The following is an 18,153-nucleotide window of genomic DNA, read 5'->3' as shown; positions in this document are numbered from 1 at the left end:
TTGGGGGAGTTTGTTTTCTACTGCTTTGTTAAGAAAACACTGGCTGAATCAAGTTTCAAGTTTATTTAAAATTTGATTTGATCGCAATATCGTGATCCATATGATTTACAAATACAAAAACAGGGTTTTAGTAACACAGAATGCTATATACATTGACGTTATAGTTCGGTAGTTCTCAGTCTCCACCTGTTGGCAGGAGAGCATCTGGAATGGTCTGAGGGACTCAAAGAAAGAAAATTGGCAGGTAAGACCTAATTTAACCATATTTATTGGAAGCTTCTATACCGTTACTAATGATTAGGGAGTCAATTCAGAGCAGTTTGCCTGAGCTTCAGTAAAGTTGTTACATTACATGAGTTAAATATATGTATATCTTACCTATTTATACCATCTATGTACATATACTATTATTATAGTTTTTGTGTATCATATATTCATCTTTCTTTGTATTCGTTTCCTTCATGTTGCTATTCTCCCTAATTGTTTCTTTATTTGCTAAAGTTTTCTGTGAAGAGTATTGTCTTTATTCCTTTCTTGAACCCTTTGGTGTCCTTTTCTAGTTTAAATTCACGTGGAAGGGATTTCCACCACATTGGAGCTATCACCGAGAACATTTTTTTCCTGATGCATTTGTATTTGATGTCTCTGAAGGAGGGTATTTCCAGTAGGTATTCTAGGTTCGAGCATAGGGCATGAGTTGGTTTATGATTATGTATTCAGTTTGCTAGATATTGCGGTTCTGAATGATTTTGTGTGTCAGCAGCATGATCTTAAATTTCACTGCTTTTTTCAATCAGGAGCGAATGTAATTCTTTCTTTATAAATCTATTAGCTTTCATATTAGCTCTCAAATTATCAATAAATCAAAAAATATATATATATATTTTGATTTATTGATAATTTGAGAGGGAAAAATGTATAATGATCTAGGGAAAGGCATCTGAATATTGAGTTGTTACTAGGTTTATATTTTATTTATAAATATGTAGATGCTTTTCCCTTTGCCATTATCCTTGACTGATCAACTCATACAAATACAACAGTCTTATATTAAAGGTAGTCTTTTATATATAAAAGCAGAATATAGATAAAATAAGACAAATATGTAGAACTATATTGTTTGCATATAGTGTGTGACCCAAACATTTTTCTGTACATCCCTTTGGAGATGAGTTCTGTAGTTCATTCATCAGCATGATTGATGAAGTCACTAAAATAGGTCCAGTTAGTCCCTCACTCAAGCAAATGTTGCTACAGGTGAAAAGCACAACATGGGATAATACATAAACAAATGCCACAGGGTGTATAGCCCTATCGTCCCTACAAAGCAACCCCTTCTTATTGGCCTCAATCACTATCGCCCCTTAATGTTGATCACCCATACAGCCCCTCTTAGAAAATCTCCCATGACCTCAATTGCCCCAGCTATACCTGAGAAAGCTCCCTTTCTGAGGTAAATCATTCCCTCCCCATCAGTAAAAGTTTTCCTTCTGGCCTCAGCCACGACTCTCTCCCATCGCAGTCATTGCACCTTTTTTAAATTTATTTTTTAGTATTTGTACATTGCTTATAACCTAAACAGTTTACATTCAGGTGGGCTCACAATCTGACTAACGTACCTGGGGCTATGGAGTGTTAAGTGTCTTGATCAGGGTCACAAGGAGCAGCACTAGGCTTGAACCTGCAACCTCAGGGTGCTGAGATTGCAGCCCAACCACTAGGCCACTCCTTCACTCTGTTTTTTTCTTTCCACATTCCTGTTGCACACCCCAGGCCTATTTTATATTCCTTTATGGATGGGGCCTTGGTAACCCATGTGCTTCTCTAAAGTCCTTCCTGTTTTCAAGGCCTGAGGAACCCTACAGTGGCTCATGAAAGGAAGAATCTCAGCATGTATACATTAAATTCCCTCCAGGAAACTTTCTGTTAGGTTTAGGGCAGAGCTTTCTTAACTGTGTGTTTGGACCCAAATTGGGGGGGGGGGTCATAAAACCCATGTTTGGGTTGCAAGCTTGGTGGGTTCTTCAGTGGAGCATCATTATTCTGCACATAATTTCATTTAGCTGCAATCAGTGGGTCATGCCCACATAAGAACATAATAATTGCCATACTGGGACAGACCAAAGGTCCATCAAGCCCTGTATCCTGTTTCCAATAGTGGCCAACCCAGGTCCCAAATACCTAGCAAGATTCCAAGTAGTAAAACAGATTTTATGCTGCTTATCCTTGGAATAAGCAGTAGACTTCCCCAAGCCATCTCAATAATGGCCTATGGACGTCTCTTGTAAGAAATTATCCAAACCAATTTAAACCCCACTAAGCTAACTGATTTCACCACATTCTCTGGCAATGAATTCCAGAGTTTAATTACACGTTATGTGAAGAAATATTTTCTCCAGTTTGTTTCAAATCATAGATTTGCCCACCACAAATTAAAGTTAAGGCGATCCCAGTTCTTCTAGACCATTGATAAATATGTTAAAACGCAGCGGTCCCAGCACAGACCCCTGGGAAACCCAACTATTTACCCTTCTCTTTTGAGAATATTGACCGTTTAAATCCACTCTCTGTTTTCTGTCTTTCAACCATTTCTCATTCCACAAACTGATGAGCTTTGGTGTAGGGGTTAAGGAGTGAGGAACTAGTGTAAGTGGATTTGGGATCTAGCGTGGAGGAAAAATAATTATTGCTACTAGGAATAGGACACAGGGGTAAGAATGGATTATTGATGCTGATAGGGTCAGGGGAAAGAAGAAGTGCTCTAATCAGGAGCAAAGCTTGGCAGGAAGGGAAGCTATTGCCAGGTGGAGTATGATCTGAGAAGAGAAAAGAGTTACTGCTGCTAGGAGTAGAGTTTGGGGAGAGAGAAGCTTCTGTAATCAAGATTGGAGCCTGGTGAGGTAGAGATGAGTTGGTGCTGCTCCTTCAATAAGGCTGGGAGAAAGAGTAACTGCTAATATAGACACAAGGTTTTACTATCAGCTTTATTAACTACTGGCTGCCACTTCTGAGAACAGAAGGCTTTTTATAATTATTCAGTTTTCAAATTATATTTATTTCAGATACAGAGGATATGATTGTCGAAATAATTTATTCTACACGCAGACTGGTGAAGTGGTCTACCATATTGCTGCAGCAGGTGTGGTGTACAACAGGCAGCAGCATTCTCAAAGATTTTATCTTGGTCATGACGATGACATCCTCAGCCTAGCCATTCATCCAGTGAAAGACTACGTAGCCACTGGGCAGGTGAAAATTTCTTCTAACCAACATGAACAGAATAGAATAGATCACTTGGCAGGGCAAGCCAATGGACTCTTATCTATTGACTGTACATTCTGATCATTTAAAAAAATCTACTTTAAATATTATGTATTATTATTATTTCTAATAGATGCCTTACATTCTGAAAAATGTTTTATTTAGGGCTTGCTTTTATAAGAACACCTGCAAGAAGTCCAAATAAAGTAGCTATTTTCTAAAAGCAATATAGACATCTATGTGCCTTAATAAAATAGTCTTCCAGATTCAGCCCTAATAATGCACAAATGCCAATGCACAAATTTACATCTGCTTTAAAGAAGCTGTAATTCTTTAGCACTCTCCAGACCAGTAGAGGTTAACTTTACGAATGGGTATATATCTAATCATGACCAGCAGGTGGAGACTGAAAACAAAACTTTGGGACAGTATATACTATCCTCCCTTCTCTATTTCCCTCAGTCTTCTTTCAGTCTCCAGCAGGTGTTGAGTGATCTGTACCCATCTCTCTTGGTAGGGCTGTTGGAATTTGTTTAGGGGTTTATTGTCCCTGTTTTTGGACGGAGCTTGGTCGGGCCCTGTTTGGGGGTCCGTCCGACCTCGGGGGTGTCAAACCCGGCGGGTCACGAGCGGGGTCCCTCCCCCCACTTCCTCCACCTCCCCACATTTTTTTAGAGGAGCCTCAGCAGTAAGCCTTGCCCCCTAAGTCAAGCAAGGCATATTGCTTCGAGAGCCTGTGGAGTCTGTTCTGTAAAAAAAAAAAAAAAAAAAATCCTGAGGTAGTGCTGGTCTGAAGGGTTGTTTCCCTTTAAGAAAACTGTATTTTACTGTATTTTTTTATGTAACCGGCACTCTGTGTGTATGTTCTCCTCTTGATATTCAGCAGTATTTACTCAGCTGTAGATTTGCTTCCTGTCAGCTAAGTACCACTTAGCTGTTGGGTATCTGCTGATACTGAGTAGGAGACACCTGGCTGTCTTTTGCTGACTATCTGGCTCGATGGATTGGCCGTGACAGGCTGTGTCTCACAACATAGCCAGTCACCGCCAGTACTCAGCAGCTGGCTGGTTAAGACTAGCGACTAGATAGACCCACCTAAAAAGCAATTCTATCTTTCACCATTTTTCCTTAGCCAACCAGCCACTAAATATCAGCTTAACTGGCTAAGTTCAAGGTAGTGAAATTAAACCTGAATATTCAATGTTAGTGGCCCAATACAGCCCTGGCATTGAATATCCAGATTTGCTGTGGACTGTGGGAGGTAGCTGGGCTGCTTCCCAAGGTCAGATTATTGGGTCCCATGTATGTATATGTATAATTTATAAAATACATATATATCTACATTGCAACCTCCACCTTCATTCTGTCCAAACTACACCCCGTATAAGTTTCAATATAGAGCAGAATTAAGGATGTCCGGTGCGGTACTTGGAGAGACCCCCCAGAAAGAGACTTGGGAGTACTGGTCGACAAGTCGATGAAGCCATCTGTGCAATGTGTGGCGGCGGCGAAGAGGGCGAACAGAATGCTAGGAATGATTAAGAAGGGGATCACGAACAGATCAGAGAGGGTTAAGCCGCTGTACAGGGCCATGGTACGCCAGCAGAGGGAAGGAAACTCTCCCCCCTGCAGCTACAGGGGAGTGGTTTCTTCCTACAGCTTAAACCGAGGCTCTGTAGAGAGCTAAGGAGGACGGAGGAGGGGCTGGGCTGGAGAGTCCCGGGAAGACAAGCTGTGCAGGGACAGAGAGTCCAGCATGAGGCTGCCCTACCTGAGGAACAGCCAGGTCGGGGATTGAGTCTGACTGGGATATGATAGAAGAGCCAGTGGTGAACTCTGCCCTTGAACCCAGTGGTATTGAGCCCATGTTAACAGAGGAAAGTAATGCTCCAGGTGAATGCCAACCTGAATCCATGGAGACAGCATAACCCTGTGAGTTTTAAGGGAATGCTTTTGTTTTTACCTTATTGTTCCTCCATGGCTTGCTTTGAGAGGTGAATGCATGTTCAGGACAGAGACTTTAAGATTACAAGGGGCAAAGTTTACTGTCCGAGTAAAGCACCAGTGCAGATATCAGTGCTTGAGTGTATCTCAGCATAGCTAAACAACACCGAGCAGGAAGAACAGCTGAAGAACTGTGGTGTCAGGTTACCAAACCTCCGTGCCTGTTCACAGCTGCAGTTCTGTGTAAAGTAATTAAGGCTGCCTGCTTGAGCAGTCGTGAGGGAGAACGCTGAAGTGAAGATTGCTCCGTTGCACTGTGAAAACTCAGGTTAGCCTTACTGCATAAGTTCAGGTAGCCAGTTGCACTGAACAAGAATAAACTGGCAGAGCTGTTGCTCTAATAGCAAATGACTTAAGCCAATATCTAACTGTGGTGAAGAGGACTGTTGGGACTATGTAGTATGCTGTGCTAAAGTCCAGAGCAAAGAAGTTTATCTTTTTTTGTTTTGAGAAAGTTCTTTTGTATTCCTGTGAATGTAAATTCATGCCACCGAAAGTACCTGGTGGGCATGGGAATGCTGTGAGCAAGGCTTTAATAAAAGCTCAGTATTTCATCTTGAACCCTCCGGACTGTTGGTTTTCCTTAGGAACCCACACAGAAGTTGTGCTAGTGAGCAAATCCAGGTATCCCAGTGGAAAGGTTTCCCCTACTTCAAAGGGGGCTCGCGCCAGTAGTGGAGCATATGTTGCTGCCTGGCTACCTAAAACCGCTCGGCCAAAGCATAGGTGGTGACAAAGGACACAGTGCTCCTCGAAAGGGTCCAGAGAAGTGCGACCAAAATGGTTAAGGGGCTGGAGGAGATGCCATACAGTGAGAGGTTAGAGAAACTGGGCCTCTTCTCCCTTGAAAAGAGGAGACTGAGAGGGAACATGATCGAAACGTTCAAGATAATGAAGGGAATAGACTTAGTAGATAAAGACAGGTTGTTCACCTTCTCCAAGGTGGAGAGAACGAGAGGGCACTCTCTAAAGTTAAAAGGGGATAGATTCCGTACAAACGTAAGGAAGTTCTTCTTCATCCAGAGAGTGGTAGAAAAATGGAATGTTCTTCCGGAGGCTGTTATAGAGGAAAACACCCTCTAGGGATTCAAGACGGACCACTGGTCTGACCCAGCAGCGGCAATTCTTATGTTCTAAAGCACAAACAAATTAGGTATATGCCTAAGGTCTAAGTGTTTAGAAGGGGCCTCCTCGGGTTAACTCAATGGCTTCCAAGGTAATTATTTTTTATACTTTGTAAGTCAGCTTCTGATAGAAAGAAATGGGGACTAGAGCCACCACTGTCTTTTCTCCCTATCCTGCAGTTGACAAGAAGAGTTGATGAGCAGCACCCCTACAGAACTCTTTTGCTCCATTAGAGCATTGTGATGCCCAAGAAAAAAGAATTGAGGTAGAACTAGAACCAGTGAAGGTAACTCGAAAGGAAAAGCACACCCAAAGCAAAAAAAAAAAAAAAAAAAGCTTAAAACAGAAAACTATTTCTGCTAGGGGATTCCATCAGCAAAGGATTCCATCAGCAGAGGCATTAACCATGGAACACAAGTCAAGGAGCCCCAGGATCCTTGGCTACCAGCAATACCAGGCAAATACTGACTATACTTAGGGAATAAATTTAAGAATTCTAACACTGATGTTGTTATCTATCTGGGAACAAGTGACCTGCCTAACAATTCCCCACTTGCAGCACAGAAAGCTTTTTGGGAGCTGGGAGAGGGCTTAAAACCTTTTGTAAAGATTGTAGATCTTTTTGAAGTACTGCCCACTTATGGAAAGGGAGAGGAAAGAGTACAAAATACAGAGAACTTCTATAAGTGGCTCAAAGCATGGTGTCATTAAGAAAACTTTAGGTACATAGAAGGATGAGGTAATACATGGAAAGACGAGAGACTATAGCAGGAAAAAGAATCCATGCTAAGGAATTCAGGCAATATGTTTCTAGGCATTTAAACTAGAAGGTGGGGGTGGCATATATAAGCAGGACAATTATAGTGGCCATCCCCAGAAAAATACAAGATGTGATGTAGTAAAGATAGCAATTTGAACAACAATCTTAGCAACTTACTTTTTAACAATGCAACAGGAAGTGAAACTAAACAAAAACCTATACAAAAATATGAGATTACCATGGAAAGATAACTGGAAAGCAATGACCACAAATGCTCACACTCTAAGCAACAAAGTTCATTATCTGCAAGCCCTGATGTTAGAGGCAAACTTGGATATTGTTGCTATCACAGGGCCATGGTTTGCTGATTCCCTTGGATGGGATGTAAACATACTGGGCTATAATCATTTAATGTTTCAAAGACATAGGATTCTATACTGAAGTCGTTGTCCTCCTTTAGTTGCAAACTTTGCAAAAAATAAAAATAAAAAATTGGGAAAGAAAGGAGAGTTGCTGCTATTCAGTGATTTCGACCTGCCAGATATGGACTGGAAAGTTCCATCTGCAGATTCACAAAGAAGTAGAGAGATTGTAGATGCCTTTCAAGGGGCTCTGCTCCAATAAATGGTGATGGAACCCACAAGGGAAAAAGCAATACTGGATCTGGTGCTTACTAATGGGGAGTGTATCTCTAATGTCCAAGTGAGTGCTCACCTAGGAAGTAGCGATCATCAAATGGTTTGGTTTGATATAACAGCTAAAGTGAGGGCGGCCACACAAACCTCCAAGTCCTGGATTTCAAACATGCAGACTTTAGTAGCATGGGGGAGTACCTGAAGAAAGAGCTGATAGGATGGAGGACATAAGAGAAGTGGAAAAACGGTAGTCCAAGTTGAAAGGAGCAATAAAAAAATGGCCACCAACCTTTATGTAAGGAAAATAAATAAAAACAAGAGAAAAAGGAAACTGATATGATTCTCCAAACTAGTGACAAAGAAAATAAAGGCAAAAGAGTTTGTGTTCCTGAAATATAAAAAAAACTTCAAGAAGAAGAGTACAGAAAGAAATACCAGATAAAACCGAAAGAAGCCAAAAGAGAGATACACCTGGTAACAGCAGAAGAGCAAATGGGTATAAATGTAAAAAAGGGAGACAAAATTTTTTTCAGGTATATTAGTGACATGAGGAAGACAAAAAATGGAATTGTGAGACTGAAAGAAGATATGAACCACTATGTGGAAAGTGATGAGAAAAAAACAAATGTGCTAAACAAATACAGGGTGCCCACAAAGCACTCCTTGGTTTTAAATTATTACAAAACTAAAATTTATTGGAATATTCTTTCACCTTTGAGGCTAGTTTCATCAACTCACAGTTTCATATGGTATCTGTTGATTACATGCACTTGATGTGCGCCCCACCTGTTACTCGGAAAACATTGATACTATAATCGAGCTCGGACCAGAATCTTCGAAGCATATCTGGTGTGATCGCATTTATAGCTTCAGTGATGCGTTCCTGCAGATCATCCATAGTTTTGGGTAGGGGAGGTAGGTACCCCCAAAGGAAAAAGTCACAAACAATAATACCTGGTGATCTCGGGGGCCACTTGAGGAACACCTGGTCATTTTGTCTCATTGTATCTTCTGAAGTTGTAACTTCTGCACCAATTGCAGCTTATAAGCATGAAAGTGCAAGTGATTGTGTAAGATCTTGCTAACTGTACTTTTTAGGACTTGCATTTGCTGTCATCTTGTTTATAAACATATTCCAATAAGTTTTGATTTTGTAACCATTTAAAATCAAGGAGTGTTTTTATGGGCACTATGTACATCTGTTTTCACTGAAGGAAATCCTGGAGAAGAACCATGATTTGGCTAGCAAGGTTATACATGAGAATGGAGTGGATATCATGCTATTCATGGAAGAAAGTGTTTGTGAACAACTTGAAAAAGTAAAGGTGGCCAAAGCAATGGGACTGGATAGGATCCATCCCAGGATATTGAGGGAGCTCAGAGAAGTTCTGACAGGTCTTCTTAAAGATTTGTTCAATAAATCGTTGGAGATGGGAGTGGTTTACTGGTATTGGAGAAGAGCAGATGTGGTCTCTCCTCAGAAAAGAGGTCTTAGAGATGAAGTGGAAAACTACAGGCAGCTAAGTCTCATTTTGGTTATTGGAAAAATAATGGAAGTGTTACTGAAGGAAGGAAAGTGGATTTCCTAGATTCTAATGGGTTACAAGATTGAGTCGGTTCAGCGGATGGCCACCAGGATGGTCTCGGGGCTCAAGGATCTTCCGTATGAAGTAAGGCTGAATAAATTGCAGCTGTACTCACTTGAAGAACAAAGAGAGAGAGGGGACATGATTGAGACATTTAAATATATCACGGGTCGTATCGAGGTGGAAGAGGATATGGGACCTTCGTCCACCAGAGGGCATCCACTGAAAATCAGGGGAGGGAAATTTCATGGTGACTCCAGAAAGTATTTCTTCACTGAGAGGGTGGTCGATCATTGGAATGAACTCCCACGGCAGGTGATTGAGGCCAACAGCGTGGCAGATTTCAAAAATAAATGGGATATTCATGTGGGATCTCTAATGAGGTAATGGGCAGGGGATGGTGAGCAAACTCAAGGAGAAGGGTCACTAGAGTGGGCAGACTTGATGGGCTTTGGCCCTTTTCTGCCGTCATTTTTCTATGTTTCTATGTTTCTAAGATCAGAGGAAACATGGTTTTACTAAAAGTAAATTGTTCCGAATGAATCTGATTGAATTATTTGACTGGGCAACCAGAGAATTGGATCAAGGACATGGGCTAGATGTAATATATTTAGATTTCAGCAAAACCTTTGACACGATGTCTCATAGCAGACTCTTGAATAAAATTGATGGGCTGAAGTTAGGGTTCAAAGTGGTGAACTTGATTAGAAACTGGCTGATGGACAGACTCCATAGTGTGGTAGTTCATAGAATTCACTCAGAGGAAAGAAAGGTGAGTAGTGGAGTACCTCAAGGATCAGTGCTGGGGCCAAGTCTGTTCGATATGTTTGTAAGCAGCATTGCTGAAGGGTTAGAAGGTAAGGTTTGCCTTTTTGTGGACGATACCAAGATTTGTAACACAGTGGACACTCCAGAGGGAGTAGAAAACCTGAAAAAGGATCTGCAAAAGTTAGAAGAATGGTCTAATGTCTGGCAACTAAAATTCAATGCAAAGAAGTGCAGAGTGATGAATTTGGGAGTAGAAATCCGAGAGAGCCATATGTGCTGGGAGGTAACGGGCTGATATGCATGGATGGGGTGAGGGACTTTGGGGTGATAGTGTCTGAAGATCTGAAGGTGAAGAAACAGTATGACAAGGCGGTGGCTGTAGCTAGAAGGCTGCTGGGCTGTATAGAGAAAGGAAGTATTGATGCCCCTGTACAAGCCATTGATGAGGCCCTATTAGGAATATTACTACTAACCATTCAGTCGTGTCTGACCCTTGGATACTCTGTAGGCCAGTCCTCGCCATGCTTCCTTGTTTTCCAAGGTTTCTTCCAATTACTTGATGTTCATCCACTAGAGAATACTGTTTTCAATTTTGGAGCCCGTATATGGCTAAGGATATAAGAAAACAAAGAAAGGCAACAAAAATGGTAAGGGGTTTGAGCCAAAAGATGTACAAAAAGAGACTGGAAGATCTGAATATGTATACTCTAAGGGACAGGAGAGAGATGATAAGGATGTTTAAATGCTTAAAAAGTATTAATAGAGAACCAAATTTTTTTCCAGGAAGGGAATATGGTAAAACTAGAGAGCATAAATTGAGGTAGTGGGGTTGTAAACTTAAGAGTAATATTAGGAAAAAAAATTTTTCATGGAGATGGTGGTGATGCTTGGAATGCCCTCCTGAGAGAGGTGGTGGACAGCAAAATAGTGATGAAATTCAAAAAAGTGTAGAATGAACACAGAGGATCTCTAATCAGAAAATGAAGGGCATAAATTGAAGAACTAGGGCCTGAACTGGGAAGCCTTGCACGGTCTATGTTCTGTATATGACTATTTGTTTTGGGATGGGCTGAGGAGGGCTTTGATGGGAACTCCAGTAATTTGGAATGATTTGGATATGCTGGAGAGAGCTTCAACGGCAATTCTAGTAGTTAGAACCCAAGGACAGTACAAGGCATACTTCTGTGGTCTATGATCCAGAAATATCAAAGAAAAGAGACAATTTAAATTAATCATGAATTTATAATGCATGTACCTATTGGACAGATTGGATGGACTATTCAGGTCTTTTTCTGCTGTCATTTACTATGTTACCTTTTATCTGCTATTTTTTTTTCTATAAGCAGAACCACATAGGACCCTGATTATGGTAGTTATATAATATTGTTGTATTATGATAAGCTTGCCCAAGATGCTTCTTTGCCTAGGATCCACCTAGGCACAGATCCCAGTCATGTACATATTCATGCCACTAATTAAATGGAGAGTGCCACTGAGTATAAGAGTAATGATTTTCATTGGTGCTTTAGGTACTGGCTGGCCACTTTGAATTTTGAGAAAAGAGACAAGAGAAAACCAAAAAACATGCTGCAGAAAATGGAAACAGCAAAAATATGGAGATGCCATGGGGATAATTATGTCACTGGAGCCATACTCTGGTTATAAATTTGATTATTGACCCAGCATGGCTGTGTTTTAACATTAAAATAGCATTGTATAAATAAATTATTTAAAATGAACTTTATACATTTAAATATAATATATACATAATCTCATTAAGAAAAAAAGTTCTATAACATTTTCATTATACTATCAATAATATAGAGAAACATTTATAGCTGATAGTATAATAATTTTTTTTTATATCTGTACTATTTGATAGGACACCAAGGCCCTGATTCTGTATAGGACGCCCGGGAGAGGTGTCCTATTCAGAATCGGTCTACACTAAACCCCGATTCTGTAACCGGCGTCCATGTTACAGACGCTGGTTAGAGAATCGGGTTAGATTAAACACGGCCCGCTACACTTATCGCGGCAAGGGATCTCTCTGCCGCTATAAGTATAGCGGGCTGCGGCCCCCTGTCCAATCGCTGGCAGGAGGGTGCCCAAACCCTCCTGCCAGAAGATGCCCCGCCCCGACACTACCAACCGCCCCCCCCCCCGACATTACTGATCTCCCTCCCACCCCGACACTACCGATCGCTGGCAGGAGGGTGCCCAAACCCTCCTGCCAGAAGATGCCCCCCCGACAATATCGATCGCTGGCAGGAGGGTGCCCAATCCGCACCCCCCCGGCGCTAACAGCCCCCAAACCTCCACCCCACCAAACTAACCTTTTCTTAAGGCCAGATGGGTCTTGCCCGTCCAGCCGGCAGGCCCGCCTCATCGAAATGAGGTGGGCCCGCCCCTTCCTGGCCCATCCCGCCGAAGCCTAAGGCCTGATTGGCCCAGGCTCTAGAAGCCTGGACCAATCAGGCCTTAGGCATAGCGGATCCGCCCATCCCCACTAAAATCGGGACGCACTTTGGAGAATCAGGCCCCAATTATCCAGACTAACCTCGGCAGAAAGCAGTCCAAATAATGGAAAATCTGGATGACTGGACATTTCTTTTGGAGTGTGTGGTTAGGAGGGTTAGGTAGTGTATGAGTTCAGTTAGGGGATGATAGGTTGGTAGTATGCAGTTTGGATGAGAGGAATGGGAAGGGAAGTGGAATTGCAAGGGAAAGGTTAATTGGTTAGTAGAATAGTAAAGGTTATAAATTGAAGAAGGCTGTTGTGAGGAGTTTTGGCAGACTTGGGGCACTTAGGTGATATGAGGGGAGGTAGTAAGGTGATGGTTGAAAGCCAGTTATAGTTCAGGGAAAAAAGTAGTTCAGGTTTGGAGTTGTAAAATTTGGTACCTGTGTCAGGGTGTGAGGCTGCTCACTTGGCATTCTTTCATGAATTCCCCCCTTAGTTTATTTAGTATTTTTTTAATATGATATATGGTTTTCTTTTTTATTCTTTTTAAAGTATTGCTTATGTTTGAATTATAATGTTTTTATACTGAGTATGTATGTTTTATATTTAAATGTACAAAGCCCTTTGCAACAATTTATTTATACAATGTTATTTTAATGCTAGGACCCCTGATGCAGGCACTTGCCAAAACATGGCTGTGTTGGGTCATTAATAAAATTTATTACCAGAGTGTGGCTCCAATGATATCGTTATCCCTCAGTCATCTCCGCTTTTTGCTGTTTCCCTTTGAATATTTAACACATGATATTTTGATGAGTTTTTATCTTTAATTCTTGAATGCCATTTCTCCTAATCCTAAATGGTCAAAAACAGAATCAATAAGTATAAAGCTGCAATCACTTTGGCATATTCTTTTACTTATGTATTTATTTAAAACATTTCTTACATGCCAGTCCAAGAGAGGATCTTTTTCTTTGCAATTAATTTTACAGGCTTAGAAAGTCGCTGCTTACACTCACAAATGAACCTTGTTTGAAAATGGCTGAAAAAAGCTTCAGGGTAAACTAAAAAGGCCATTAGTAAACTGATCCCTGATGAAACATGCATGTGTGGTGCAGTGGTTAGAGCTACAGCCTCAGCACCCTGAGGTTGTGGGTTCAAATCCCCTGCTGCTCCTTGTGACCCTGGGCAAGTCACTTAATCCCCCATTACCTCAGGTATATTAGGTAGTAAGCCCACCGGAACAGATAGGGGAAAATGCTTGAGTACCAGAATGTAAACCACTTAGGCTATAAGCGGTATATAAATACTAAAACTAAATAAATAATACAGACTTTCTGATTTAGGTTGGGAGAGATGCAGCCATTCATGTGTGGGATACTCAAACTCTAAAATGCCTATCGCTTCTGAAAGGTTCACATCAAAGAGGTGTTTGTGCACTGGATTTTTCAGGTAAGTACAGTGATAGCCTCTAACATTTAACAGCAGTCATTCAATTTTCATATTATTAAGCTGAGATTATTTTTTTAAACAAATTAAAAGTATTTGGGCTGATATTCAAAAGGGTTATCTTGTTAGTAGGACCTGCTAACCAAATAAGTCCTAATGAACCAATATTCAACAGAACTATCTAGACCACAGCTGTCAAACACAAGGCCCGTGGGCCGAATCTGGCCTGCCTGGCTGTTTTATGTGGCCCGCGGTGCAATGTGGCATTTTCATTGCCGCACCTGGGTGTTTTATCTTCTGGCTGGCTCCCTCCTCTTCATTTCTGCAGTGTACTCAAAGCTGAAGGCAGTGGCTCCTCGTGCATCCCGCGCCTCATCCGGAAGCATTCCTCTGACATTGCGACATCAGAGAGAAGACTTACGGTTCAGGCGCAGGACGTGCTTAGGAGCTGCCGCCCGCGGCTTTGAGCACACTGGAAATGAGGAGGAGGGAGCCGGCCAGAAGATATACTACTTGAAAGTTATGGAAGTACTTTCCAGCACAGGACAACAATCTGTCAAAGACTGAATGGGAACGAGAGCTTCTGGCTGACTTGATCACCTTTGGACATACTCTCAGAAGTTACTTCATCTCCCAAGGCTGCATTGACACAGAAGACATAAGAGCACAGGTACCCAGGGCCGGATTAATGAATAGTCCCAGTAGGCACGTGCCTAGGGCCCGAACTAGTCAGGGGGGCCCTCTGAAGGATGACTTACCAATATGCCAATTTTTTTTAGACGGCAACGGGCCCCCACCCAATAACAATGACAACACTGGCCGCCCCCCCCCCTGGCATTAATGGACAGCAACGCGGCCAACGCATTTCCAAGAAGGTCTCGCGATGAATGTGTCTACCGGTCCATCCCCCCTCCTACGTCACTTCTTCCGGCAGATGAAGTCATCGTGGGATCTTCATAGAGCTGAGCCAGCCGCGTTGCCATTGATGCCGGCAGAAGGCAGCGTTGGTGTCCGTCGATGTTGTTGTCGTTGTCGTGTTGTTGTCGTTGCCGTTTCTGGGGGGGGCGTTTCCATTGCCGTGTGGAAAGGATGGGGAGGGGGGAAAAAGGGGGCAGATGCTGATGGAATTGGTGTGCAGAGAAAGGGGGAAAACATAAGAGGGAAGGATACTGAATGGAATTGAGTTGGAGGGAAAGAAAGGGGGCTGATGCAGAGTCCAGCTTCTTGGTGGGTTTATTTAAACTTTGTCTACGTATTTCTATTTTATCCCCCCTTTTACAAAACTGTAGAGCATTTTTTTAGCGCTGGTCATGGTTAAAAACCATACTACAGTTTTGTAAAAGGGGGAGAGGTTAGTTTGTGATTACATATACCATACTAGGCGAAGGTGTTTTCTGTGTTCTGTTTGTATGAAAGAAATGGTTTGGTTTTTTGTTAGCGTTGACTAGCATTGTTTGGTGAAATGTATCAGATATGGTTCTTGGGAGCACCTTGAATAAACCTGATTTGAATCTCCTTATTTTCTGCCAATCTTCTTTTGTTTCATGTTGGCTTCTTTGGTGGACTGCTTGCCTTGTTGTTTCGTTGCAAGTTAACGTACATGGAGTGGAACGTACTAGAGGAATTACAGATTTGGTTGTTTATACATACATTTGGTTGATGTAGAGTGAGGCAGTTGAGAGGCGTTTTTAAACTTGGTTATTAATATAGACTTATATTTCGGATAGTATTACTGCTTTACAAATATTTGAACACTTTTATATATGCATGGAAAAGATTCAGAGTTAAAGTCCTTGGTAAGTAGATGGGAAGGGAAGGAAGGGGGATTTGTTCAGAGATGTTTGGGGGTTGCATAAAAGAAACCAATTGTGCACTGGTATGCTAATCTTTCTTTGTTTTGAATTAAAAAAAAAAAAAAGAAATACAAGTGAAATAAAGAAGTAAATAAGAAAACAGATAAATGGGGGTGGGACATGGGCAGGGTAGGGGCGGGGTGGGGGCATGGCAGGGCCAGGGGGGCCCAGTGTACTTGTGTGCTTAGGGGCCTGGGGAAAACCCTCATTCTTCAAATGAAGCCCTTCTCCCCTTCCCCTTTCCCCCAGGTTTGAATACGTGGAAAATCAATGGCTACTAGGATTTCACTACTCAAATCCTAATCCTGATTAAAGAGCTGAGAAAGCATGTGTGTAGACGTGATGGAAGACTGATTCTAATGAAGTACAGAAAATATTATGGCAAGCCTGCTCCTGTGTAGTTTAATTTTGTGGTTAACCATTTTGTGTTGTTAATAAGATTACATTGTATGTATATATGAAAAATGAATGGAAAAAATGGTGTTACAATTAGTACTATTATGGGGGCAGGGTCTGGGGTGGATATTGGGCGAGGTCTGGCCCGCGACTTAGCCTGTGTTTTAGATTTCAGCCCCTTCATGTGACTGAGTTTCACACCCCTGCCCTAGAGGAAAGGAGGGACAGGGGAGATATGATTCAGACGTTCAAATACTTGAAAGGTATTAACGTAGAATAAATTTATTCTAGAGAAAGGAAATTGGAGTAAGTCTGAAATTCTTCCTCTAAATGTGCATTGTTCTAAACGATTATTTGATTCTTTTCCATTTATATGGAAGGATGATAGATTAAAATATTTAGGTATTATGATAAAAAATACTCTTGATAACACAGTAAAAGAGAATGAAAAACTTTTATTAAAAAGAGTTACAGAGTTATGTGAGCAATGGAATCCTTTACATCTTTCTTGGTGGGGGAGAGTTCAAACTATTAAGATGATGATACTGCCTGCAGTTTGTTAGCAAATGAGTATGATACCAATTTTTTTTCAGGGGTCCTTTTACAAAAAGCTTAATGGTATCCTTACGAAGTTTCTTTGGCTTGGTAAAATGCCTAGAATTGCTTTAGTATCTCTTAAAAAGCCAATTGAGGAGGATGGGGTAAATTTTCCAAATTTTTATAGGTATCATCAAGCCTATATTTTGTGTCAGGGTATGTATTGGATCCTCCCAGAACTCATTGATAATGCACCTGATATTTAGAATGGCGTCTTTTGTTTCCTTTAAATTTAGCTCATGTTCCTAGTATTAAATTACCTAGAAAATACAAAGAAAACAGAATTATATCTGACACATGGAAAACAGTGAGATACATTAGTAATTTAACACCTATTCCAATAAATAAATCAACGAATCAATCTTTATGGATAAACTCCAAGATTCAAATTTTATGGAAGAACTGGATTATTGCAAGTATTCGAACTCTGAATGATGTTATTTCAGATGGTAAGCTGCTTGATTTTTCACAGCTACAACATAGATTTGGTCTGAATAAATCACAAAGTTTTAAATGGTTGCAGCTGAAGCAGGCTATTCAGGTGGAGTTCCCTGACTGGAAAAATTTGAATAATCAATACAGTATGGAGTTCTATGCTTTCAAGCAGACTTCTTGGGACATCAAGCCACATTGTGGTATAAATTAATATCTGGATATGTGAATAAAAAACAAAAACTGGTCTTAGAGACATTTGGAGCATTGAGATTAAGCAGCAAATTTCTGCATCTCAATGGACACGAATTTGGTCTTGGAGAATGAGATGTACAGTGTCTGCATCTATGAGATAAACTTGGTTCTTTTTGTTGCATAGAGCGTTTTGGACCCCAGTTCGTTTACAAAAGTTAGATTGCTGTAAATCTAATAGATGCTGGCACTGTAATCTGGAAGCGGGGACGTTGGATCATTTACTTTTTTATTATCCCTGTATTATGATATTTTGGAATTCAATTTGGACTCAAGTAAATTGTCTATTAGAAAACCATGTTGCGTTATCTTATTATACAGTTCTGTTTGGTATATCTATGAGGAAAAAAAGTTAAATTTCTTTGCATAATAACAAACTTTTATTGATCATGACGGGGGGTCGCCATTCAGCATATTACCAATAATTGGAAAAACTATACTAATCTTAACTATACATTTTGGTGGAACTCATTATGCCATATATATAAGATGGAAAGAGTAATTGCTATGCAGAAAGGGATTTATAATAATTTTATAAAGATCTGGGGGCCATTGGAAAAATATTGTAATG

At 41.0% G+C, this 18,153-nt stretch overlaps 1 protein-coding gene across 2 annotated transcripts in view; it reads left to right on the top strand.

Annotated features, from left to right (window-relative positions):
- EML6 (EMAP like 6) overlaps nt 1–18,153 on the top strand; it is a 523,485-nt gene that overhangs the window by 178,839 nt on the left and 326,493 nt on the right. For both annotated transcript variants that reach the window (XM_033938328.1, XM_033938329.1), the window contains exons 14-15: nt 3,063–3,249; nt 13,950–14,055. In XM_033938328.1, coding sequence (XP_033794219.1) covers nt 3,063–3,249; nt 13,950–14,055 — 293 coding nt within the window. The remainder of the gene's footprint in view (nt 1–3,062; nt 3,250–13,949; nt 14,056–18,153) is intronic.

Source organism: Geotrypetes seraphini, chromosome 3 (assembly GCF_902459505.1).
Source record: "Geotrypetes seraphini chromosome 3, aGeoSer1.1, whole genome shotgun sequence".
In the NCBI taxonomy this organism is placed as follows: domain Eukaryota; kingdom Metazoa; phylum Chordata; class Amphibia; order Gymnophiona; family Dermophiidae; genus Geotrypetes; species Geotrypetes seraphini.
Note: the sequence above shows the minus strand (reverse complement) of the source record. Positions and strands in the feature narration are given on the sequence as shown.